Genomic DNA, 27,312 nt, shown 5'->3' on the forward strand with positions numbered 1-27,312 from the left:
TGAAGGTAAATAAAGACGGTGTGTGAAGGTAAATAAAGACGGCGTGTGAAGGTAAATAAAGACATGTATGAAGGTAAATAAAGACGGCGTGTGAAGGTAAATAAAGACGGCGTGTGAAGGTAAATAAAGACGTGTATGAAGGTAAATAAAGACGGAGTGTGAAGATAAATAAAGACGGTGTGTGAAGGTAAATAAAGACGGCGTGTGAAGGTAAATAAAGACGGAATGTGAAGGTAAATAAAGACGGAGTGTGAAGGTAAATAAAGACGGCGTGTGAAGGTAAATAAAGACGGCGTGTGAAGGTAAATAAAGGCGGCGTGTGAAGGTAAATAAAGACGGAGTGTGAAGGTAAATAAAGACGGCGTGTGAAGGTAAATAAAGACGTGTATGAAGGTAAATAAAGACGTGTATGAAGGTAAATAAAGACGGCGTGTGAAGGTAAATAAAGACGTGTATGAAGGTAAATAAAGACGGCGTATGAAGGTAAATAAAGACGTGTATGAAGGTAAATAAAGACGGCGTGTGAAGGTAAATAAAGACGGTGTATGAAGGTAAACAAAGACGGAGTGTGAAGGTAAATAAAGACGGTGTATGAAGGTAAATAAAGACGGCGTATGAAGGTAAATAAAGACGGCGTGTGAAGGTAAATAAAGACGTGTATGAAGGTAAACAAAGACGGAGTGTGAAGGTAAATAAAGACGGTGTATGAAGGTAAATAAAGACGGCGTATGAAGGTAAATAAAGACGTGTATGAAGGTAAACAAAGACGGCGTGTGAAGGTAAATAAAGACGGTGTATGAAGGTAAATAAAGACGGCGTATGAAGGTAAATAAAGACGGCGTGTGAAGGTAAATAAAGACGGCGTGTGAAGGTAAATAAAGACGGTGTATGAAGGTAAATAAAGACGGCGTATGAAGGTAAATAAAGACGGCGTATGAAGGTAAATAAAGACGGCGTATGAAGGTAAATAAAGACGTGTATGAAGGTAAATAAAGATGTCTATGAAGGTAAATAAAGACGGCGTGTGAAGGTAAATAAAGACGGCGTGTGAAGGTAAATAAAGACGTGTATGAAGGTAAATGAAGACGTGTATGAAGGTAAACAAAGACGGAGTGTGAAGGTAAATAAAGACGGTGTGTGAAGGTAAATAAAGACGGCGTGTGAAGGTAAATAAAGACGGTGTATGAAGGTAAATAAAGACGGTGTATGAAGGTAAATAAAGACGGCGTGTGAAGGTAAATAAAGACGGCGTATGAAGGTAAATAAAGACGTGTATGAAGGTAAATAAAGAAGGCGTGTGAAGGTAAATAAAGACGGCGTGTGAAGGTAAATAAAGACGGCGTGTGAAGGTAAATAAAGACGGCGTGTGAAGGTAAATAAAGACGGCGTGTAAAGGTAAATAAAGACGGCGTGTGAAGGTAAATAAAGACGTGTATGAAGGTAAATAAAGACAGTGCAGCGCAGGTCTCTGTTGTCCAGCCAGCTCAGTGGTACAAACATGTTTATTCCCTTGTTTGAAAGAAGGCAATCATCACTTACAACTTTATTAACAATCAGACACAAACAACATCAGGTCACTAGAACCAGTAAAGTACCTCTTTGGTTCTGGTCCGGTACCTGAAGTCCACTTCAGTCTGTGGGGCACTACATTACTCACAATCCTCTCTGGTGGAGACGCCACGAGGTCTGAATCACTCGCACAGAGAAATGACACACAAAGGTTCTCCGAAGTTCTGCAGCTGAATTTTTTAGAATAAGGGCACATGATCTTAACTTTAGTTTGTCTCAGTCCAGATCCGACCCAAACGTCCTGATTGGTCGATCAGATGTTTTGTTTTTTGTCTTTAAATCCATCGTTGTTTTGTTTGTTCTGATCCAATCAGCTGTAGTGTTAGCTCATCTAGCACCACCTCCTCCACAAGCTGTCCAATCAGCTGCCCCTCCGTCTCTGGAAGTCCAGGCTGTCACAGTGCGGGGGGTGTGTCCAGCAGGGGGGCGTGGCTCAAAGACTCCCTCTTGTAGGTCTTGGGGGGAAGTTTGGGGACACCGTGTCGGGGCGGCACGGGCGGGCCATCCAGGGGGAGGAGGGGGAGAGGCGGGGAAGGGAGGGGCATTTTCCTGGAGGTAGGGGTGGGGCTTGGGGTGATAGTGGTGGGGGGCGGAACCGGGGGTGAGGAGGAGGCAATGGAGGTGGAGCTGATGTTGGGGGCAGAGGGGGTGGAGGAGGGAAAGAAGGCCTGAGGCAGCAGGTCACAGCGTGGGCGACCCTGAGGTGGGGGGAGGAGGTGCAGGGGGGAGCTGAGAGGCTCCCGGGGAGGCAGGGAGGGGGGGCTGTCAGGGGGAGACGACGATGACAGCGACGAGGAATAACGAGGGGGGAGGAGCTTACAGGTGGGCTGACGAGGGGGGACAGCAGGGGGGCTGTCCAACTTCGACATCATCTGAGAGGGGGAGGGAGGAGACAGAGGGGGTGAGACATGATGTGGGAGGAACCACGCAGCTTATCGTATTGATTGTATTTATCACATTCTCATTAGAATGGGGAACCTTCTGCATTATACTACACTGAACAAGAATATAAACACAACACTTTTGTTTTTGCTCCCATTTTTCATGAGCTGAACTCAACGATCTAAAACTTTTTCTATACACACAAATGATCCATTTCTCTCAAATATTGTTCACCAATCTGTCTAAATCTGTGTCAGTGAGCACTTCTCCTTTGCCAAGATAATCCATCCCACCTAACAGGTGTAGCATATCAAGATGCTGATTAGACAGCATAAATATTGTACAGGTGTGCCTTAGGCTGGCCACAATAAAAGGCCACTCTGTAATGTGCAGTTTTGCTGTATTGGGGTGTGACCACCATTTGCCTCACATCTCCTTCACATAGAGTTGATCAGGTTGTTGATTGTGGCCTGTGGAATGTTGGTCCACTCCTCTACAATGGCTGTATGAAGTTGCTGGATATTGGCAGGAAGTGGAACACGCTGTCATATAGGTATCGTATACGTGTTGTATCCAGAGCATCCCAAACATGCTCAGTGGGTGACATGTCCAGTAAGTATGCTGGCCATGCAAGAACTGGCCACTCTAAAATGTTCAGTTTTATCACACAGCACAATGCCACAGATGTCGCAAGTTTTGAGGGAGTGTGCGATTGGCATGCTGACTGCAGAAATGTCCACCAGAGCTGTTGCCCGTGAATTGAATGTTTATTTCTCTACCATAAGCCATCTCCAAAGGTGTTTCAGACTAGAGCTGCAACGATTACTCAAGTAACTCGAATAGTTCGATTACAAAAAATAGTCTAAGCAAAATCTCTGCCTCGAGGCTTTGTGTAATTCCTATCACCCGCGTTATGTGGCCTGCTTAGCTCAGGGATCATTTTTCCACACGGACTGTTATTGCGGACACACACATCTACGTTCAGAATTGAGCCATCCACGATGGCGAACAGCCAAGAAACCATCCGTAAAAGTCAGATAATGTCCCAAGTTTGGGATCATTTCCCACTTAAAAAAGAAGATAAAATGCAGCAAGTCTACTGCAAAGCAGAACTGGCATACCACAACAGCATGTCGACAATGATTCACCATCTGAACCGAAAGCATCCAGCTGTTAACACCAGCTCACCAAGCGTCACCGACACAAGCTAACATAAACATTGATGTTAGCTAATTTAACGTAGCCTTCCATCGCTAGTTAGAGCGTATGGTATTTGTAGAGGCTGTAGTCCCTAACAGGCCTGTCATTTTCGTTATGCATTATTTAGTATTGTTGTTCAATAATGCAAAACTATTTTTATTAGATTACTCGATTAATCGATGGGATAATCGGTAGAATACTCGATTCTAAAAATATTCGATAGCTGCAGCCTTATTGCATCTCTTATTGTTGTATCTCGTATCTTGTTTGTATGTTGTGTACGCTGAATGTGACTGTGTAACTTCTTGGTGCCTCTAGGCCAGGACTCCCTTGAAAAAGAGGTTCTTAATCTCAACAGGATTTTTTCCTGGATAAATAAAGGTTAAATAAAAAAAAAATTATTTCAGATAATTTGGCAGTATGTCCAACCGGCCTTACAACCGCAGACCATGTGTAACCACACCAGCCCAGGACCTCCACATCCAGCATGTTCACCTCCAAGATGGTCTGAGACCAGCCACCCGGACAGCTGCTGCAACAATCGGTTTGCATAACCAAAGAATTTCAGCACAAACTGTCAGAAACCATCTCAGGGAAGCTCATCTGCATGCTCGTCGTGCTCATCGGGGTCTCGACTTGACTGCAGTTCGTCGTTGTAACCGACTTGACTGGGCAAATGCTCACATTCGATGGCGTCTGGCATGTTGGAGAGGTGTTCTCTTCACGGATGAATCCCGGTCTTCACTGTTCAGGGCAGATGGCAGACAGTGTGTGTGGGGTCGTGTGGGTGAGCAGTTTGCTGATGTCAGCATTGTGAATTGAGTGGCCCATGTTGGCGGTGGGGTTATGGTATGAGCATGCGTATGTTATGGATTGCATTTGAATGCACAGAGATACCGTGACGAGATCCTGAAGCCCATTGTTTTGCCATTCCTCCACGACCATCACCTCATGTTGCAGCATGATAATGCACGGCCCCATGTTGCAAGGATCTGTAAACAATTCTTGGAAGCTGAACACATCCCAGTTCTTGCATGGCCAGCATACTCACCGGACATGTCACCCATTGAGCATGTTTGGGATGCTCTGGATTCGACACGTATACGATACGTATACGACAGGTGTTCCAGTTCCTGCCAATATCCAGCAACTTCACACAGCCATTGTAGAGGAGTGGACCAACATTCCACAGGCCACAATCAACAACCTGATCAACTCTATGTGAAGGAGATGTGAGGCAAATGGTGGTCACACCAGATACTTACTGGTTTTCTGACCCCCCAAATACAGCAAAACTGCACATTTCAGAGTGGCCTTTTATTGTGGCCAGCCTAAGGCACATCTGTGCAATATTCATGATGTCTAATCAGCATCTTGATATGCCACACCTGCGAAGTGGGATGGATTATCTCGGCAAAGGAGAAGTGCTCACTGACACAGATTTAGACAGATTGGTGAACAATATTTGAGAGAAATGGATCATTTGTGTTTATAGAAAAAGTTTTCGATCGTTGAGTTCAGCTCATGAAACACTGGAGCAAAAACAAAAGGGTTGCATTTATATTTCTGTTCAGTTTACATTATTCTGTGTTACATTATACTTCATTACACTATATTATACCACATTAGACTATATCATACTATATTAACTGTGTTATATTATACCACATTATACTGTGTTATATTATACCACATTATACTGTGTTATATTATACCACATTATACTGTGTTATATTATACCACATTATACTGTGTTATATTATACCACATTATACTGTGTTATATTATACCACATTATACTGTGTTATATTATACCACATTATACTGTGTTATATTATACCACATTATACTGTGTTATATTATACTACATTATACTGTGTTATATTATAACACATTATACTGTGTTATATTATACCACATTATACTGTGTTATATTATACTACATTAGACAATATTACACTGTGTTATACTATATTAGATTATGCTGTTATATTATATTTCATTACACTATACTGAACTTCAGTACACTATATTATACTATATTAGACTATTACACTACATTACACTGTGTTATATTATACTGTGTTATACTATATGAGATTATGCTGTGTTATATTATATTTCATTATACTGTGTTATATTATACTGTGTTATACTATACTACATTATACTGTGTTATATTATACTGTGTTATACTATATGAGATTATGCTGTGTTATATTATATTTCATTACACTATACTGAACTTCAGTACACTATATTAAACTACATTAGACTATTATACTACATTATGCTGTGTTATATTATACTGTGTTATATTATACTGCATTAGACTATATTATACTACATTAACTGTTATATTATACCACATTATACTGTGTTATATTATACTAAATTATACTGTGTTAAATTATACTACATTAGAAAATATTATACCACATTATACTGTGTTATATTATACTAAATTATACTGTTATATTATACCACATTATACTGCGTTATATTATACCACATTATACTGCGTTATATTATACCACATTATACTGCGTTATATTATACCACATTATACTGTGTTATATTATACCACATTAGACAATATTACACTACATTATACTGTGTTATATTATACTACATTATACTGTGTTATATTATACTGTGTTATACTATACTACATTATACTGTGTTATATTATACTGTGTTATACTATATGAGATTATGCTGTGTTATATTATATTTCATTACACTATACTGAACTTCAGTACACTATATTAAACTACATTAGACTATTATACTACATTATACTGTGTTATATTATACTGTGTTATATTATACTGCATTAGACTATATTATACTACATTAACTGTTATATTATACCACATTATACTGTGTTATATTATACTAAATTATACTGTGTTAAATTATACTACATTAGAAAATATTATACCACATTATACTGTGTTATATTATACTAAATTATACTGTTATATTATACCACATTATACTACGTTATATTATACCACATTATACTGCGTTATATTATACCACATTATACTGCGTTATATTATACCACATTATACTGTGTTATATTATACCACATTAGACAATATTACACTACATTATACTGTGTTATATTACACTACATTATACTGTGTTATATTATACCACATTATACTGTGTTATATTATACTACATTAGACAATATTACACTGTGTTATACTATATTAGATTATGCTGTTATATTATATTTCATTACACTATACTGAACTTCAGTACACTATATTATACTATATTAGACTATTACACTACATTACACTGTGTTATATTATACTGTGTTATACTATATGAGATTATGCTGTGTTATATTATATTTCATTATACTGTGTTATATTATACTGTGTTATACTATACTACATTATACTGTGTTATATTATACTGTGTTATACTATATGAGATTATGCTGTGTTATATTATATTTCATTACACTATACTGAACTTCAGTACACTATATTAAACTACATTAGACTATTATACTACATTATACTGTGTTATATTATACTGTGTTATATTATACTGCATTAGACTATATTATACTACATTAACTGTTATATTATACCACATTATACTGTGTTATATTATACTAAATTATACTGTGTTAAATTATACTACATTAGAAAATATTATACCACATTATACTGTGTTATATTATACTAAATTATACTGTTATATTATACCACATTATACTGCGTTATATTATACCACATTATACTGCGTTATATTATACCACATTATACTGCGTTATATTATACCACATTATACTGTGTTATATTATACCACATTAGACAATATTACACTACATTATACTGTGTTATATTATACTACATTATACTGTGTTATATTATACTGTGTTATACTATACTACATTATACTGTGTTATATTATACTGTGTTATACTATATGAGATTATGCTGTGTTATATTATATTTCATTACACTATACTGAACTTCAGTACACTATATTAAACTACATTAGACTATTATACTACATTATACTGTGTTATATTATACTGTGTTATATTATACTGCATTAGACTATATTATACTACATTAACTGTTATATTATACCACATTATACTGTGTTATATTATACTAAATTATACTGTGTTAAATTATACTACATTAGAAAATATTATACCACATTATACTGTGTTATATTATACTAAATTATACTGTTATATTATACCACATTATACTGCGTTATATTATACCACATTATACTGCGTTATATTATACCACATTATACTGCGTTATATTATACCACATTATACTGTGTTATATTATACCACATTAGACAATATTACACTACATTATACTGTGTTATATTACACTACATTATACTGTGTTATATTATACTGTGTTATATTATACTGCATTAGACTATATTATACTACATTAACTGTTATATTATACCACATTATACTGTGTTATATTATACTAAATTATACTGTGTTAAATTATACTACATTAGAAAATATTATACCACATTATACTGTGTTATATTATACTAAATTATACTGTTATATTATACTACATTATACTGCGTTATATTATACCACATTATACTGCGTTATATTATACCACATTATACTGTGTTATATTATACCACATTAGACAATATTACACTACATTATACTGTGTTATATTATACTACATTAGACAATATTATACTACATTATACTGTGTTATATTATACTACATTAGACAATATTATACTACATTATACTGTGTTATATTATACTACATTATACTCAGGGTTCTCCCCAGACGGGGGAACAACGGCGCTGCGCGGCTATACGGCTAGGTCAGCGCCGCTATACTCAACAATGTTAGCTGCTTTATAGCGGGTGTTTGTGGGCTGCCGCAGTTGACGGTGACGAGCGTCCGTCCGTCCGTCCCCCGGTTGACGGCGGCGACGAGCCCCCGGCTAACGGCGATGAACGATCGAGCGTCCCCCCCCCCCGCCGCGGACTGACAGTAACGAGCGCCCGCACCCCCCCCCCCCGACTGATGGTACACTATATTAAACTACATTAGACTATTATACTACATTATACTGTGTTATATTATACTACATTATACTGTGTTATATTATACTACATTATACTGTGTTATATTATACTACATTATACTGTGTTATATTATACCACATTATACTGTGTTATATTATACTGTGTTATACTATACTACATTATACTGTGTTATATTATACTAAATTATACTGTTATATTATACCACATTATACTGCGTTATATTATACCACATTATACTGTGTTATATTATACCACATTATACTGTGTTATATTATACTACATTAGACAATATTACACTGTGTTATACTATATGAGATTATGCTGTGTTATATTATATTTCATTACACTATACTGAACTTCAGTACACTATACTGAACTTCAGTACACTATATTAAACTACATTAGACTATTATACTACATTATACTGTGTTATATTATACCACATTATACTGTGTTATATTATACCACATTATACTGTGTTATATTATACCACATTATACTGTGTTATATTATACCACATTATACTGTGTTATATTATACCACATTATACTGTGTTATATTACACTACATTATACTGTGTTATATTACACTACATTATACTGTGTTATATTATACTGTGTTATATTATACTGCATTAGACTATATTATACTACATTAACTGTTATATTATACCACATTATACTGTGTTATATTATACTAAATTATACTGTGTTAAATTATACTACATTAGAAAATATTATACCACATTATACTGTGTTATATTATACTAAATTATACTGTTATATTATACTACATTATACTGCGTTATATTATACCACATTATACTGCGTTATATTATACCACATTATACTGTGTTATATTATACCACATTAGACAATATTACACTACATTATACTGTGTTATATTATACTACATTAGACAATATTATACTACATTATACTGTGTTATATTATACTACATTAGACAATATTATACTACATTATACTGTGTTATATTATACTACATTATACTCAGGGTTCTCCCCAGACGGGGGAACAACGGCGCTGCGCGGCTATACGGCTAGGTCAGCGCCGCTATACTCAACAATGTTAGCTGCTTTATAGCGGGTGTTTGTGGGCTGCCGCAGTTGACGGTGACGAGCGTCCGTCCGTCCGTCCCCCGGTTGACGGCGGCGACGAGCCCCCGGCTAACGGCGATGAACGATCGAGCGTCCCCCCCCCCCGCCGCGGACTGACAGTAACGAGCGCCCGCACCCCCCCCCCCCCGACTGATGGTACACTATATTAAACTACATTAGACTATTATACTACATTATACTGTGTTATATTATACTACATTATACTGTGTTATATTATACTACATTATACTGTGTTATATTATACTACATTATACTGTGTTATATTATACCACATTATACTGTGTTATATTATACTGTGTTATACTATACTACATTATACTGTGTTATATTATACTAAATTATACTGTTATATTATACCACATTATACTGCGTTATATTATACTACATTATACTGTGTTATATTATACCACATTATACTGTGTTATATTATACTACATTAGACAATATTACACTGTGTTATACTATATGAGATTATGCTGTGTTATATTATATTTCATTACACTATACTGAACTTCAGTACACTATACTGAACTTCAGTACACTATATTAAACTACATTAGACTATTATACTACATTATACTGTGTTATATTATACCACATTATACTGTGTTATATTATACCACATTATACTGTGTTATATTATACCACATTATACTGTGTTATATTATACCACATTATACTGTGTTATATTATACCACATTATACTGTGTTATATTATACCACATTATACTGTGTTATATTATACCACATTATACTGTGTTATATTACACTTCATTTTACTATATTATACCACATTATACTGTGTTATATTATACCACATTATACTGTGTTATATTATACCACATTATACTGTGTTATATTATACCACATTATACTGTGTTATATTATACCACATTATACTGTGTTATATTATACCACATTATACTGTGTTATATTATACCACATTATACTGTGTTATATTATACTACATTATACTGTGTTATATTATACTACATTATACTCAGGGTTCTCCCCAGACGGGGGAACAACGGCGCTGCGCGGCTATACGGCTAGGTCAGCGCCGCTATACTCAACAATGTTAGCTGCTTTATAGCGGGTGTTTGTGGGCTGCCGCAGTTGACGGTGACGAGCGTCCGTCCGTCCGTCCCCCGGTTGACGGCGGCGACGAGCCCCCGGCTAACGGCGATGAACGATCGAGCGTCTCCCCCCCCCCGCCGCGGACTGACAGTAACGAGCGCCCGCACCCCCCCCCCCCCCGACTGATGGTACACTATATTAAACTACATTAGACTATTATACTACATTATACTGTGTTATATTATACTACATTATACTGTGTTATATTATACTACATTATACTGTGTTATATTATACTACATTATACTGTGTTATATTATACCACATTATACTGTGTTATATTATACCACATTATACTGTGTTATATTATACTGTGTTATACTATACTACATTATACTGTGTTATATTATACTAAATTATACTGTTATATTATACCACATTATACTGCGTTATATTATACTACATTATACTGTGTTATATTATACCACATTATACTGTGTTATATTATACTACATTAGACAATATTACACTGTGTTATACTATATGAGATTATGCTGTGTTATATTATATTTCATTACACTATACTGAACTTCAGTACACTATACTGAACTTCAGTACACTATATTAAACTACATTAGACTATTATACTACATTATACTGTGTTATATTATACCACATTATACTGTGTTATATTATACCACATTATACTGTGTTATATTATACCACATTATACTGTGTTATATTATACCACATTATACTGTGTTATATTATACCACATTATACTGTGTTATATTATACCACATTATACTGTGTTATATTACACTTCATTTTACTATATTATACCACATTATACTGTGTTATATTATACCACATTATACTGTGTTATATTATACCACATTATACTGTGTTATATTATACCACATTATACTGTGTTATATTATACCACATTATACTGTGTTATATTATACCACATTATACTGTGTTATATTATACCACATTATACTGTGTTATATTATACTACATTATACTGTGTTATATTATACCACATTATACTGTGTTATATTACACTTCATTTTACTATATTATACTGTATCACACTGTGTTATACTACAGGGTTAGGATTCCACAGCTTTTATTGTGACATTTTTAATACTTTAAATTCAGCTGCTCCCATCTTGTTGCTCTTCTTTGTTACAGCAGAATACAGTTTGAGATTAGGCAAAAACAGTTGACATGATCAATAACTACTGATAATGAGAGGATGAATTTATTGATCTCTTTGTTACCTTGGAGGGAGATGACTCAGCAGGAGCTGACTCTGGACGTCTGCGAGGAGGAACAGGAGGAGGAACCGGAACCTCCTCAGAAACACGACTGAAACTCACCATAGAGGAGACCGAGGATGACCCTGAGAGCAGAGAGGACCGATGTTAGAGACAGAGACACACACACACACGGACAGACACAGACACGGACACACACACACGGACGTGCACACACACACACACACACACACAGACACACACACACAGGTTCTGATGAAAATACGGTTGTAGCTCGTTGTCTACCTTACTACAGTAGGAACGAGTCATCGTTTGTGTTTTAACAATCTTTCGCTTATGAGTTATTGATCCGGGAGGTTCGAATCTGTTTCCAACTTTACCGAACTAAATCCTACCTCATAAGTCAGTCCCGTATCATATCAAAACCAGGTGAGCTCGCTTGCTGTGCTGTAAGTGTCGTTCTTCCGTTTTGAGATGCTGCTTCTGTGTGAGAGGCTTTCACATGAGACTCCACCTGTGCAAACCGCGAACTCACTGAAGTTACTGTGAGTGACTACTGTGCACTCAGGTGGCTGTAATTCAAGGCAAGCCCACTAAGCTGACCGGGCCAGGGGCACAAAGGTCACACAATGATTTTTTTTTCCACAGGGCATCAAGGCCAAAGTGCGGGACAACGGCCGCCGTGGCCACCATGAAATTCGCCCCCTGACACACACACACAGAGACACACACACACACACACGCAGACTCTGTTTAAAACAGTTGATGGTTTCCATGGAGACAGGCAGTTACTTTATACAGTAAACCGCTATTGAACAAGTGACTGTGGCTCAGACAGGTGAGACACAGATGAATTGATGAGGTCACAGCTCGTCATTTCAAATTCAGATCAGGTGCTGTGCGATGTTGGTGATTAAGACACAGGTGAGTCAGTGAACGTGTGAGTGTGATGTCAGTGATGACAGATGTACGGAGAGTCAGGAGGGTCAATACTAACGTGGACCATGAGGCAAAGAGACCACAGAGAAGATACTGTCGCAGGCTGAGGAGTAAAGAGGAGAAAACACTGTGAGGAGGACCAGGAGGTGGAGGAGGAGGAGGAGGAGGAGAGAATGACAGAGACAAAGAGAGGCGAAGGAAGAGGACTGTTTCCAGTCTTTTACCTAAGTTAATTGGCTTTGTGTGTGTGTGTGGTTGCTCACGCAGCAGGTCCAGATGTTGTGTAGAGAAATGGAGGTTAGTGTGAGTGTTAGTGTCTCTCTCTCACACACACACACACACCAGATAATTTATTACACTCTTTTTCATTTCAGAACATTTTGTGACAAGTCAGTGTGACACCTGTGATTAGTCTCGTTCCAGATGAGCCGGTCCGAGCAGAATCGGTCAGTGGCGACCGACGCAAAATTCATGCTGGTAAGATTTGTGTTGGACCAGATCTGGACTTGCCCTGACATCATGCACAAGATTTGTATCTTACTCACTTAGATGTATATAAGGGTCTGTGTCTGTTCTTTTTGTTTAAAAACTTGATAAATAAATCATATTTAAAACAAAAACAAAAACTCAACTATATGATGTTTTATAGAAACTTTTTGTTTCTGCTGAGTTGGTGAGATCTTGCTGTCATGTGTGTGATGTAATGTATTGATGTATTAATATAGTGTGAGAGGGACAGGTCTGCTGTTTTATGTGAGAAGTGATGAGAGATGATCTGTGAGCAGAGTTTTAACAGTCTGTGATGTCACAATGAACAACTGAACACTGATCAATGTGTCTGATCACATTTAAATCTATCAGGTCTGACCAAGAAGTCACAGAAACAGGAAACATGTGCTGTGTCTCAGATTAGGGTCTGCAGCCTTCGGAGGAGCATTTGAAGGCCAATTAAGTCACAACGCCACGCGAAGGCTGTCCCAATCCGAAGGCTTCTTTCCTTCTTTTTGGAGGATGCACCGCTACGATCCTTTGTTGCCTCACATATCCCAAGATTCTTTGCGCGGCCGAAAAAAGAAGAAAGAAAGAGAGAAAATGGCGACATCGTGTGGCGTAGATCATCACTTGAGCGGCAGAAATCGTGACGTGAGGGTAAAACATCTGGTGACACAACCAGGAAATGCCCCAAAGGCTAGACCGTCCCATTAAACAACGGCTGACGAGGTTAACAAGGTCTCTCTGAAGGACTCGCCTTCAGTGACCACAAAGGCAGAGTCCTTCAGAGGATGCAGACCCTGAACTGAGACACAGCAATGGTCTAGTCCGCTATCCAGCCGAGGAGCAGCTCATCTCATCAACGAGCCTGTTGATGGGACATTGTCAGTGGGCGGGGTTAGTGTTACACCTGTGATTGGTAGGACAATGTCAGTGGGCGTGGTCAGTGTCAGACCTGTGATTGTTAGTGTCAGTGGGCGGGTCTTACTGGAGTGGAAGGGGCTGCTGGGACCCTGCGGCGAGTCAAACACGCTGCCTACATCTGTGGAGCTGGAGGCGGCGGAGGCAGGGGGTGGAGTCAGTGGGGTGCGGGGTGAATTGGGGGCGGAGGCAGCCCCACCGTCGGCCTCACTGTCAGGGATGCGGCTGTAACTAATCTTCCTGGGCTCATTCTGCAGCGGTGTTGGATGTCGCATGGTGCCGGGCCTTGAAGAGGTCGGACGGATTCCCGGGGACTTCAAAGTACAGTTGTACTTTTTCACCTGGATGTAGGAAGAGGAGGTGGTGGAAGAGGAGGAGGAGGAGGAGGGGATGGAAGAGCAGGAGGAGGAGCAGGAGTCATCAGATTCAAACACTCAGGATGTGAGTCGCTGCAGCTGAACTGTTTTATTAAGTTCTTCTTCAAAGATTTTACCAAGAATGCAACTGAAAATATCTCAACTTTTTAGAAAGGCTCTTGTGACGTCACTGTAGCTCTTCTTCAGGCAACCAATCATACAGTAGATGGGGCGGGACTCATCACCCATCCCCCTGGTGACCCAAGAAAACATAGGAGAGGCTTGTGTCTTGGTTGTTGCCATGGTGATTACATTTTCCCACCTCTTGACAACATCCAACAGTCGCTCACTATGTAACAACCAACGTTACCTGCTGCTGCACCTTCACATGAAAAGCATTCAACACAAGCTGACTTTTAATTTGAAGTTTGCTATCCACAGGAAATGCAATGTGTTCAGTGAGCACTGATGTCAGAAAACAGAAGTCAGTTTGATTCAGGCTGTGATGCAACAGGAAGCAGCTGATAGATCGACAGCTGCCACTTCTCTGTGAGGTAACCAACTCCTCATCCCTCATTAAGGTCAGAACATAGTTTGTGGGAGTGGATTGGTTGGACACAAGATGTTGCTGCAGAGTGTTGGGCTGTTATGTGCCTGTAAGTGTTAGCTTCATTAGCTGTGTGGTAAGCCCTCTGTTAGAGTTAGCATAGCATCTCTTCATCCCATCACTCCTCAGCTTGCTGCCAGAACTGTTCTGTGTACACGGGCCATGAAGTGGCTGCATGTTCAGCTTCAGAGAAGAGGCATATGGTGATGTAAGCTTCAATAAAACTCACCTTCTTAATTTCAAACTTTCTTCTTCAGAACACGACTGACAGCTGGCAGCTGTTTGAACAGTTTGAGCTCCACAGAGTCTAAAACAACCTAAAGTTTGTTAGCTGCAGCTCTGTTTACACTGAAAATACAGAAACAAGCCATTTGTGCCAAAATCAACAAAATGACCTTAAAATAATTATTCTAACGATACTTTTTTGACAGCTTGACCATTAAGGCTTGATCAGGTTTAGCCAATCAAACGGTTTAGTTACAGCTGGAAGTCTGTGAACTCGACAGCTGATTATCTTATGAAGAAGCTTTTTATCTCATTAAACTACATTCTTCTAACCAGGAGCTCACTGTGTTGTTCTCCACAGAGGAATCATTGAGTAACTACAAATTAAGATGTTGATCAGCAGTTTTTAAACTGTGATGACCTTTCACTGAAGAACTCGTCATATAAGTAAAACTGTTAAATGTCCGAACAAGTTTAATTTAAGTCTCACCGAAACAAAAGAACTAAACCCAGTCAAAAAGTATTCAATTCGTTCAAAAAGTCACATCTTAGTGTGTTTGTGTTACCGTTGCGACACTTACAAATCGAGGCAGCGATCGGGCGTTTCGAGGTTCAATCTCCAGAGATTTGTTGAAAAGATGGTCGGCAAAGTCTTTCTCGGACATGTCGTCCATCGGGTTCAGGTTCTCAAAGAACTTCTGCTCCAGAAACAGAGAGAACATGTCACACCTCTGACCCAACACACACACACACACACCTGTCAACAGGAGGTGACCTCATGGCCACACTGACCCTGATGTCGTTCTCCACCCTCAGACAGTATGGTTGGTTCTGGTACTGCTGGATCTCTCCGGTGATTTCTGCCACTTTCCTCCTCTTGCTGAAGTTGATCAGGTCTTTGCCGTGTCGCCGCAGGAAGTCCGGGTTACCCTCCTCCGTCTTCAAAATGTTGGTCAGGTAGATTCCTGACAGACACACAGACAGACTGATTAAACTTTGACCCGTCATGTTTAACCCTTTACAAACCGTGAGTGTGTCAGAGCGTACCAAAGAAGGGCACACAGGGGGGGTTGATGGAGCGCAGTTTAGCTAAATATTTCTTGTAGTGATCTTCACTCAGCTCGTGAGCTTCCTCCAGGATTTTTCTCTGACGACTTGGAATTTGCTGCAAAAAGAAAAATAAATTAAACCAATTCAAATTCTTTTTTATGAAGTTTGACAATGTTTTCTGTTTGTTGAACTCTTTCTTGAAAACTACAGCGACAAGTCTCTGCACTTTGTTCTAACTGACAGTGTTTTATAACTGTGAACCAGTGTGTGGTTGAGCAAGCAGCAGAGATTTAAACGAGGTTCGTTTTTTGTAGAGGTGTGGAAATGTCTCATTAATCGGACTCTGCATCAATGCAGAGACAGATCATAAGCGAGAGTCTGCAGCTCATGTTGAGTATTTTCTAATGGACATCTCGTGGCACATGTCAGGTTTTATGAACTTGCTGTGAAGCAGGAACTGCACGAGACTTCTGCCTCAGGAGAATCACTCATCACGTTGGCCTTTTCAACCTGAAGCTTACATCTGCAGCCACATTAATAACTGTAACAGTGAAATCAGCTGATCAGCTGAGATCTGAGGAGCTGCTGTCAACTTCTCCATCCAACTCTGAGAGGTGAGCAGCAGAGTCCACAGATGATTTACCTTAAAACTGCCATGTGAAAACTATATTATTGTAGAAAACAACAAACGTGTCAGACACTGCAGATGGATCAGTGTTTTGCTTCTGTAAAGTTTGTGTTGAAAAGATGCAGCTTTTATTTTGTAGACTGCTGTAGTCTGATTGTTGGAAGGACTTTCAGAATAAAAGGGGAATTTAAATGATGTAAAGTCGCTGTGTGCAGTGATATAGATCTCTGAGATGCATTGAGATGCATTTGCATTCAATTCGTTGACAGCTGAATCTTAATTGAATTGAATTGTGAGGCCAGTGAAGATTCACACCTCTAGTGTTTCCAGAACAGACTTTGCAACTGACCTGACCGCCTGACTTCACTACGAGGAGCTGATGAAACAGGTGACTGCATTACCTTCTAAAACCAGCAAGTTAGTGACATCATCAGCCGGCCTGAGTGGAGCTGAGACAGGTCGGTTCACACACTGACAAAGCCTTGACTCATCTGAAAGCCAATCAGCTGCGGTCATTAACATTGACTTACTGACTGCAGCGTGTTAATGACAGCTGGTTGATTCATCAGACAACCTGTGTGTGTCTGTGTTACATGTTGTCTCAGTTTCAGAGCGTCTGATCTCTCAGAAGCAGACGTCATCAATGTCCTCATGGTTACCTCGAATGTGTGGTCCAATCTGTAGACCGGAGACGAGTTCATGGCACTGACGACCTCCAGAACTCCATTAAAGTTGTTGAGCTCCTGAAATACCTGCAGGATCTCGATGATCCGTGACACCACAGCGACTCGTTCCTCCAGGTTCTCCGTTTCTACGATACACCTGCAAACATGCAGAGTCTAAGGTCAGCATGATGTCAGCGTGATGTCAGATCAGCATGATGTCAGAGTGAGGTCTTACTTTTCGAACCACAGGGTGAGATTGGTGGTGTGTCGGATCATCCTAAGCAGGTTGGGGGAGTGAATCTCTTTGTCCTCTTTGGTCCAGACGCTGCCGACCAGCTCTGATGGCTGCACCGCCCTGCAGGAGACACACAGGTTTGAGACAGGTGTGTGACATGTGTATGATCTATCAGAACAGTAGTGAGACAGGTGTGAGGCAGGTGTGTGACGTGTTAGAACAGGTGTGATACAGGTCAGAGACAGATGAGAGACAGGTGTGACCTCTGTTTACCTGTAGAAGTCGGACTCGAGCAGGGTGAGCTGGCGGCCGATCTCGATGGGGTGCAGCATCATCAGGTCGAACTGTTCAGTGTTTCCTGGCTTACAGATGTGCCACTCGATCGGAGGGGGAGAGTTCTGGAAGGTGATGCTGTGACTGGGCACGCTCACCTGAACCTGCTTCTTCCTCTGGATGATCTTTGTGATGGACTCCACCCACTTCCTCATCGCCTTACCTGCAGCATGTGACATCATTAATCAGCTGATCCGCAGTCAGATCTGAGTGATTTCTGATCCAGGATCGCTCAAACATACAGCACATTTGGACGATTCATTACTGACACAAACATCTGCTGGACAAGAGACCAGATGTTATCAGCACAGGTGTTCTGACAGATGTGTACCTCTGACGGAGGCGATAAACTCCTCCAGTCGTCTCAGCAGGTAAGCGTCTCTCTCAAAGTCATAGAAGTGATGCTCCACCCAGTGACGACACACATTCAGCACTCTGTAGGAGGAGGGGTTATCACAGGTCACATGAACGTCTGAAGGTTGACATCACTGTTACATTACACTGACATCATCAGACACATTGGCTCTTCTCTGTTTGTAAACTGCGAAGATGTGAAATAAAACGTTCTGTTCTGTTATGTGTTGTGTGTGTGTGTGTGTGTATATATATATAGTGTATAAAGTGTGTGTGTACACATATGTGTGTATAGGTGTGTGTACATGTATGTGTGTATCTGAATGAACTTCCTGGTAAAATAAAGTTGATAGAACAATAATACTGTTTCCAGATTGCTGCAGGTCATGTGACTCATCTGAACCTGATTCAGTGTGTGTGTGTGAGCCTCCAGCAGGGGGCAGCAGTCTCTACCTGAGCTGGACCGGCTGAACAAACTCTTTGCGGAAGCGTTTGAGTTCGGCACTGAGTGGCTGCTCTCCTCCCTCCATCTGGTCCGCCTCACTTGGCCTTGGCTCTGGGATCTCAAACCTGAACCAAATCACAGACCTGAGATCAGTTTCAGAGCTGCTAACAGCCTCATTAATGAGGGAAATTACAGCAGAGTCAGTGGTTCTGCTTTATTTATCCTCCTGACATCATGTTTAAGAACTTTTATAGAGATAAAGTAAAATGTTCATGATCTTTTACATTTTACTTTTACACATCTGTTCCGTCATACGGAGGAGTCAACATGGAGACAAAAAACTCTATTTTAAACTATTAAAAACCTTTATTGACACAGTTAGACCTTCAAAAAAGTCTCAAGGTGTCAAACAGATCAAAGTTAAAGGTTTGATCCTCCAATAGAAAAAATAATCTGTGTATCATGCAGCAGTAAACTGTGTTCATTTATGTCTGAGACATTTGAGACATCAGTGAGCTGAACAAAAAAAGAAAGCCCTGCCCCACCTGGTGGACCACCATGGCACCTTATTCAGCGAAAAATACGTTGACTCGTAACAAACAGAGCCAGATACTGTCCCTGTAACTGGAGAACAGTGTCTGTACATTGAGGACACAGCGTCTCTACATGAAGACCACAGCGTCCCGACATGGAGGACACAGCGTCTCTACATGGAGGACACAGCGTCTCTACATGGAGGACACAGCGTCTCTACAAGAAGGACATAGCATCTCTACATGGAGACCACAGCATCTCTACATAGAGGACACAGCATCTCTACAAGAAGGACATAGCATCTCTACATGGAGACCACAGCGTCCCTACATGGAGGACACAGCCTCTCTACATGGAGGACACGACATCTGTACATGGAGGACACAGCGTCCCTACATTGAGGACACAGCATCTCTACATAGAGGACACAGCATCTCTACAAGAAGGACATAGCATCTCTACATGGAGACCACAGCGTCCCTACATGGAGGACACAGCCTCTCTACATGGAGGACACGACATCTGTACATGGAGGACACAGCGTCTCTACATGGAGGACACAGTGTCTCTACATGATGACCACAGCGTCCCTACATGGAGGACACAGCATCTGTACATCAGGGACACAGCATTTCTACATGAAGATCACAGCGTCCCTACAAGGAGACCACAGCGTCTCTACATGGAGGACACAGCGTCTCTACATGAAAAACACAGCGTCCTTGCATGGAGGACACAGCATCTCTACATGAGGGACACAGCATCTCTACATGAAGACCACAGCGTTCCTACATGGAGGACACAGCGTCTCTACATGGAGGACACAGCATCTCTACATGGAGGAGACAGCATCTCTACATGGAGACCACAGTGTCCCTACAAGTAGACCACAGCGTCTCTACATGGAGGACACAGCATCTCTACATGAAGGACACAGCATCTCTACATGAAGGACACAGCATCTCTACATGGGGGACACAGCATCTCTACATGAAGACCACAGCATCCCTACAAGGAGACCACAGCGTCCCTACATGGAGGACATAGCGTCTCTACATGGAGGACACAGCGTTCCTACATGGAGGACACAGCGTCTCTACATGGAGGACACAGTGTCTCTACATGAAGACCACAGCGTCCCTACATGGAGGACACAGCATCTGTACATGAGGGACACAGCATTTCTACATGGAGGACACAGCATCTCTACATGGAGACCACAGCGTCCCTACAAGTAGACCACAGCGTCTCTACATGGAGGACACAGCGTCTCTACATGAAGACCACAGCGTTCCTACATGGAGGACACAGCATTTCTACATGGAGGACATAGCGTCTCTACATGGAGGACACAGCGTCTCTACATGGAGGACACAGCATCTCTACATGAAGGACACAGCATCTCTACATGGGGGACACAGCATCTCTACATGGAGGACACAGCATCTCTACATGGAGACCACAGTGTCCCTACAAGTAGACCACAGCGTCTCTACATGGAGGACACAGCATCTCTACATGGGGGACGCAGCATCTCTACATGAAGGACACAGCATCTCTACATGGAGGACACAGCATCTCTACATGGGGGACACAGCATCTCTACATGAAGGACACAGCATCTCTACATGGGGGACACAGCATCTCTACATGAAGGACACAACATCTGTATATTGAGACCACAGCATCTCTACATGAAGGACACAACATCTGTACATTGAGACCACAGCATCTGTACATGGAGACCACAGCGTCTTTACATGGAGGACACAGCGTCTTTACATGGAGGACACAGCATCTCTACATGAAGGACACAGCGTCTCTACATGGAGACCACAGCTCCTTCTATCTGCCACAAGAGTTTACAGTTGTCACAATCACTGCTGTAGGGCTGGGATGACGCATCGACGTAGTCGACGTAATCGACGACATAAATTTGTCGACATGAGTATTTTGCGTCGACGCATCGTCCCAAACAGGAAGTGGTAGTACCTGCGGAGGCTGAGAATAGCCCCTCTCACACAGAGACGCTGCATTAACGCCTCAGCGGCGGTTCGTCAATTCTCCGCCATTGGTCATTCAGACAGAGCGAAGCACCGCTGGAATAAAGACGAACCGCCATGTAATTCACACAGAAAGCTGCGCTGCCGCTCCTAAAGAGACGTGATGGTAGACGTCATGATGATGACGTCGGGGTGTTTCCCAGGTGTTTCCCCTGTCGATCTAAACCCGTGGACCGTTTATAATGTGTAGTGATTGAGAACCCGCCCCCCTAAACATCCTGGAAGGTTCGTGCTAAATTACATTATTACATAATTGCCATCAGTAAACAGGTGCTGCGTGACTCTGTCACTTGCGGGGACGGAGGCTGTTTTCTGGGGGAAAGTTCACTGAAGTCTTGGTCGGGAAGGCTGACCATCGCGGTGATTTCTATCAACACAACCACTTGAGTGAGTTAAAGGTTTTTGCCGGTGACAGACGCTGTTTTTCGGGCAGAAATGTGACGAAGAGTCGGTAGGACAGGCGGGAGGACAGACGCTGCTCCGCCTACAACTGCGGTATTTTTTTCCTCATATAAGTTACCAACGACAGTTACAGTTACTACGTTACTTTTGTTTGGTCATGTAACGAATTAATCGCTAGATTAATCGTTTGAAAAATAATCGTTTGGGACAGCTCTACACTGCTGTTTACGTACCTCTGGATGCTAACACCACAACAGCCTTAGGCAATTTGCTAACTGCCATTAGCAAACAACAGCGGGACCATCCTGACGGGGTTTTTGTAATAGAAGGTGAGTTTAACAAAGCAAAAAGTTAATTTAAAAACTGTACTCCCAAAATTCCACCAACACGTCCACAGTCACACAAGAGAAAAAAAAACACACTTGACAATCTGACCACATATCCTTGTTTTTAACTAACCACTTATCAACACGGTCAAACCAACTGCTAGAGCCATACAAGTGCGGCCAGAGGGGGCCTCTGAGCAGCCGCAGGACTGTTTCAGTTGCACAGACTGGACCATATTTGAGGATGACAACATTGACACTTACACCTCCTCTGTACTTTTCTACATAAAATGCTGCATGGACAATATCACCACCACAAAACAGATCCGCGCGTTTCCCAATAACAAGCCATGGATGACCAGGAACGTACAACTCCGGCTGAAGGCACGCAACACCGCTTTCCGGTCTGCTGACAAGCCAAACTACAGCGACGCCAGGGCAAACCTGAAAAGGGGCATCAGGGATGCTAAGGCATCGAGCACCACTTTAGCAACTCAGGGCAGGGCTGGTATGTAACGCTGTTACTGTGATGATAAATGACACTTAAATATTGAATCTGTGTCTATAAAAACTACACCCTGACATGTAAATGTGACATCTGTCTTGGTTCATTTAATTTAACCTTAAATTTGGACAACTGACTGCATAATATAGGAATCAGAAACAGAAATGCTTTACAGCAGCTCCCATTCAAAGTCAAGAATATGCAGAAAAATAGTAGTAGTAATAAAAATGATAATAATAATAATAACAATAATATTAATAATAATTATAAACTATATATATGCTGCATATTTATAATAGAAGTCTACTGCAACTGTACTTCTTTTTTTAACCATTAAATGTTATTTTATACATTATCATGTTCTATAATGTTCTGTCATGTAGAACATCACTTCACTGCTGACAGAAAAGAAAGCAGCTCACTGCCAGTTGCAGCTTCTTAGCGTGATCTGCAGTCTTTGTTAATTTTTTGTCATGATTGTTATTATTAGTACTTAGATTATCAAAAATCACAGTTACATGTCAGGATGTGGTTATTATAGACGGATTCAATATTTAACTGTCATGTGTCATCACAGTAACAGCGTTACATACATTAGCAGCTGTAAACACATAAACACATTATAAACACATCATGTGGTCCCCTTTAAACGCGGGGTGCAGGTGTATATTTTGGTAAATAACCGCCAGTTCCAAATTAATGCCGAGTCTAATTCATTTGTTTTTAAAAACATCAAGAAAGAAGACGTGACCACCGACACTGCACGATTTTTTCTTCGCCTTTTTCACGTATCGTGCTTGCTTTCAGCAGACAGCAGTTTGACAGCAGCAGAGACAGCAGAGATGAGGAGTTTGCTACGAGTGCTGGTTGGATAAATCATTTCCTCCACCACACCAGCTTCACTTGCAGAAGACAACTATTGCCCAGAAGGATGCCAGAGAATTCACAGAGAAGCTGGCGAAGTCTGTGACATTTTCATCCCGGATTTTTGTGAGCCTGTCCCAAATAAACACCTGGTCTGTTAAAACCTATTGGTGGTTAATGGCGGCGTGGCAGTCCGGCAGTCCTACCCCCCCCCAAAAAAAGCGGATTTGCATGATTCACGAGGGTCACATTTTCATGTCGAAAAATCTGGATTTCCGGAAAAATCTGGAAAAATCACATGCCTGCTACTCTCTGTATACACATGATATCATTCCATCCCACAACACCAACACCATCGTCAAATTTGCGGATGATACGACTGTGGTGGGGCTGATCACCATAGGCGATGAGTCTGCGTACAGACAGGAGGTACAGAGGCTGACAGAGTGGTGCACAGAGAACAATCTCACACTCAACACCAAAAAACAAAAGAAGTCATGATGGACTTCAGGAAGAAACAGGATGTCCACTCACCATGGAACACCAATGTGGAGAGGGTGGCCAGCTTCAAATTCCTGGGCACAGAGGTCACGTGACCGGCTGGATAAAATGGCGGCTTAGGCTGTTTGCGCTTCCCCCATTCTCCCCGTTTTTGATTAGTCTATCCTTTCAAGTCATTTTCTATGCTGTTATTCGTGGCGCTTTTAATCATTTGGGGCAAAAATGGCTGAATCTGGGAAGAAGAACAGTACAGGCGGTGCCACCGCGAAGTCAAACAAAGGAACTCGTGCTACGGAACTGGATGCTATTGCAGACACGCTAATGGAGAGACAACGTGAATATCTCGAGCCTCGGTTCGCTCAACTTCACGAAATGGGTAAAGGCACAGAGGATAGATTGAACGTGATTCAGTCTGATCTGGCCTCGCTCTCGACGAGTATTGGAGTGGTGAAAGCAGATATTTCGGCTCTGAAGAACACTGTCAAAGAAAACTCGAGAGCAGTGGCTAACCACGAGTCGGTGCTGCATACGCTTGAACTTAAACTGGCGGACATGGAGGACAGGAGCAGACGCTGCAACGTTCGTGTCATCGGTTTGAAAGAGGGGGTCGAGGGATCGAACAGTGTGCAATATCTGAACCGAGCTCTGCCGGAGTGGTTCCCGTCTCTCCTGTCTGAGCAGCCAGAGATAATGCGGGCCCACCGGATCTACAATGGATGCCCTGACTGTGACAGGCCCCGCACTCTCATCTTTAACGTCCTCCGCTACACGATGCGGCAGGCGATCCTCCGAGCTGCGAAGAAGGATCCAATTAGGGCTGGGCGATATATCGATATAAAACTTATATCAATATATTTTTTAAATGTGATATGGAATTAGACCATATCGCATACATCGATATAGTTCAAATTTGCGCTGTGGTCCTTGCTCCGGGCGAGCTGCTGACCCGGAGCTCTCTGCACTGCTCCCCCCGCCCCTCCTCCTTCATGCACAGAGAGGGGAGGGGCTGGAACAGACACTCCGGCACTCTTCAACAAACACTTTGGTGGCCGCCGTTGCCCCGCACTTGATGGCCTTGATGCTCCGTGAAACAATATCATCGCACGGCCACCGGGCGAGCTTGTCTTGAATTACAGCCACCTGAGTGCACAGTAGTCACTCACAGTAACTTCAGTGAGTCCGCGGTTCGCGCAGGTGGAGTCTCATCATCACGATGATCTCAGGTGAAAGCCTCTCAAACAGCAGCAGCGTCTCAAAACAGAAGAACCAAACTTACAGCACAGCGAGCGAGCGCAGCCGGTTTTGACATGATACGTAACTGACTTATGTGGTAGGATTTAGTCCGGTAAAGTTGGAAATATATTCACAGATTCGAACTTCCCGGATCAATAACTCATAAGTGAAACCTTGTTAAAACACAACTGACGGCTCTTTCCTACCGTAGTGAGGAAGACAACGAGCTACAACCGTATGTTAATCAAAACGAGCGTCTGGACATTAACTCTGGTCTGTATGGTCAGCCAGCTGTGAGACGAGGGCGCAGGGACCGTCTACAAAGTGCAACACTGAAATGATGAAACTACAAAAAATATTCAATAACTTCACTATTATTCAGAGTGTAGTGTCACCAAAATCACTCCACACATCAGTGGTCTCCTGCTGTTATTCTACAATTTTTTTGTGTGGAAAAAATGTGTTTTGCCATAATTTTGGGGAATTTCTATTTGGGAGAAATATTCAATAACACTAATATTCAGTGTAGTGTCACAAAACTCACCCCACCCTAACCCTCCTTAACAAAAACTACTTTCTAATGTAACTTTAACTTGATATTGGTATTTAAAAAATGTGTTAATACACAATCCATGTCTTGTTATAAATTAGGATGTTATGGTATCAGTCTGAAAGGTAAATCAACACATTTTACTCAGTGGCCTTTGTGCCCTGTCATGTGGCCTTGGTGCCCCTGAAAAAAAAAAAAAAGTGAAGGCCAAATGGACTTGCCCCTAAAATGACGAAATTCCCACCCACATGTCATATTTGGCTTTGACTTTGACTGAACATTTGCTCTCACTTTGCATAAAATTATCGGGATATATGTTGTATATCGATATTCAGCCTAAATATATCGGGATATGACTATTAGTCCATATCGCCCAGCCCTAGATCCAATCACCGTTGACGGCAAGAGAGTGAGATTCGCCGCTGACTATAGTAACCACACAGTCAAGCGTCGACAGGCATTTACCCAGGTGATGGACACCGCGCGAGAAAAGAGGAGTTGAAGGAGAGGTCCCCGCGGGCTCTGGCTACGGAGGTGGTCAGCCGGCACACCCGGGCCAGTACCTCACAGGCGGCGGAGGACCCATAAACAGTCCCGGATCGTCGTCTTGATGCAAACAGCAGCTTATGGATTCATACAAATCTCATCATCCATAATCTTCCTGGAATAAGTTAGTCCGTGGACTAATTAAGATGACATTTTCTCCTTCATTCCTGAAGTCGTCACGGACTATCTTCACACCTGGCTCTCAGCCGCTTTTCCTTTTTGACGTGGCGGACGGCACAACGGAGTACGGTGGATCATCTTTCCCTTTTCTTCCGCATTCAAGTATTGTTTCAGACTTTAAGC

General features: G+C 41.2%; 1 protein-coding gene across 1 annotated transcript; it reads right to left on the reverse strand.

The window, feature by feature from the left end:
- Nucleotides 1-1,465: 1,465 nt before the first annotated feature.
- On the reverse strand, nucleotides 1,466-27,092 carry LOC115585195 (son of sevenless homolog 1-like; the record flags this gene model as incomplete). Its single annotated transcript, XM_030423401.1, has 13 exons — nucleotides 1,466-2,441; nucleotides 12,239-12,360; nucleotides 13,233-13,277; nucleotides 14,655-14,928; nucleotides 16,357-16,473; nucleotides 16,568-16,740; nucleotides 16,823-16,940; nucleotides 18,113-18,275; nucleotides 18,354-18,473; nucleotides 18,627-18,849; nucleotides 19,018-19,121; nucleotides 19,494-19,610; nucleotides 26,929-27,092. Coding segments are annotated over 13 exons (2,217 nt in total), but the record flags the coding sequence as incomplete, so codon positions are not given.
- Nucleotides 27,093-27,312: the final 220 nt, after the last annotated feature.

This window comes from Sparus aurata, chromosome 1 (assembly GCF_900880675.1).
Source record: "Sparus aurata chromosome 1, fSpaAur1.1, whole genome shotgun sequence".
Classification (NCBI taxonomy): domain Eukaryota; kingdom Metazoa; phylum Chordata; class Actinopteri; order Spariformes; family Sparidae; genus Sparus; species Sparus aurata.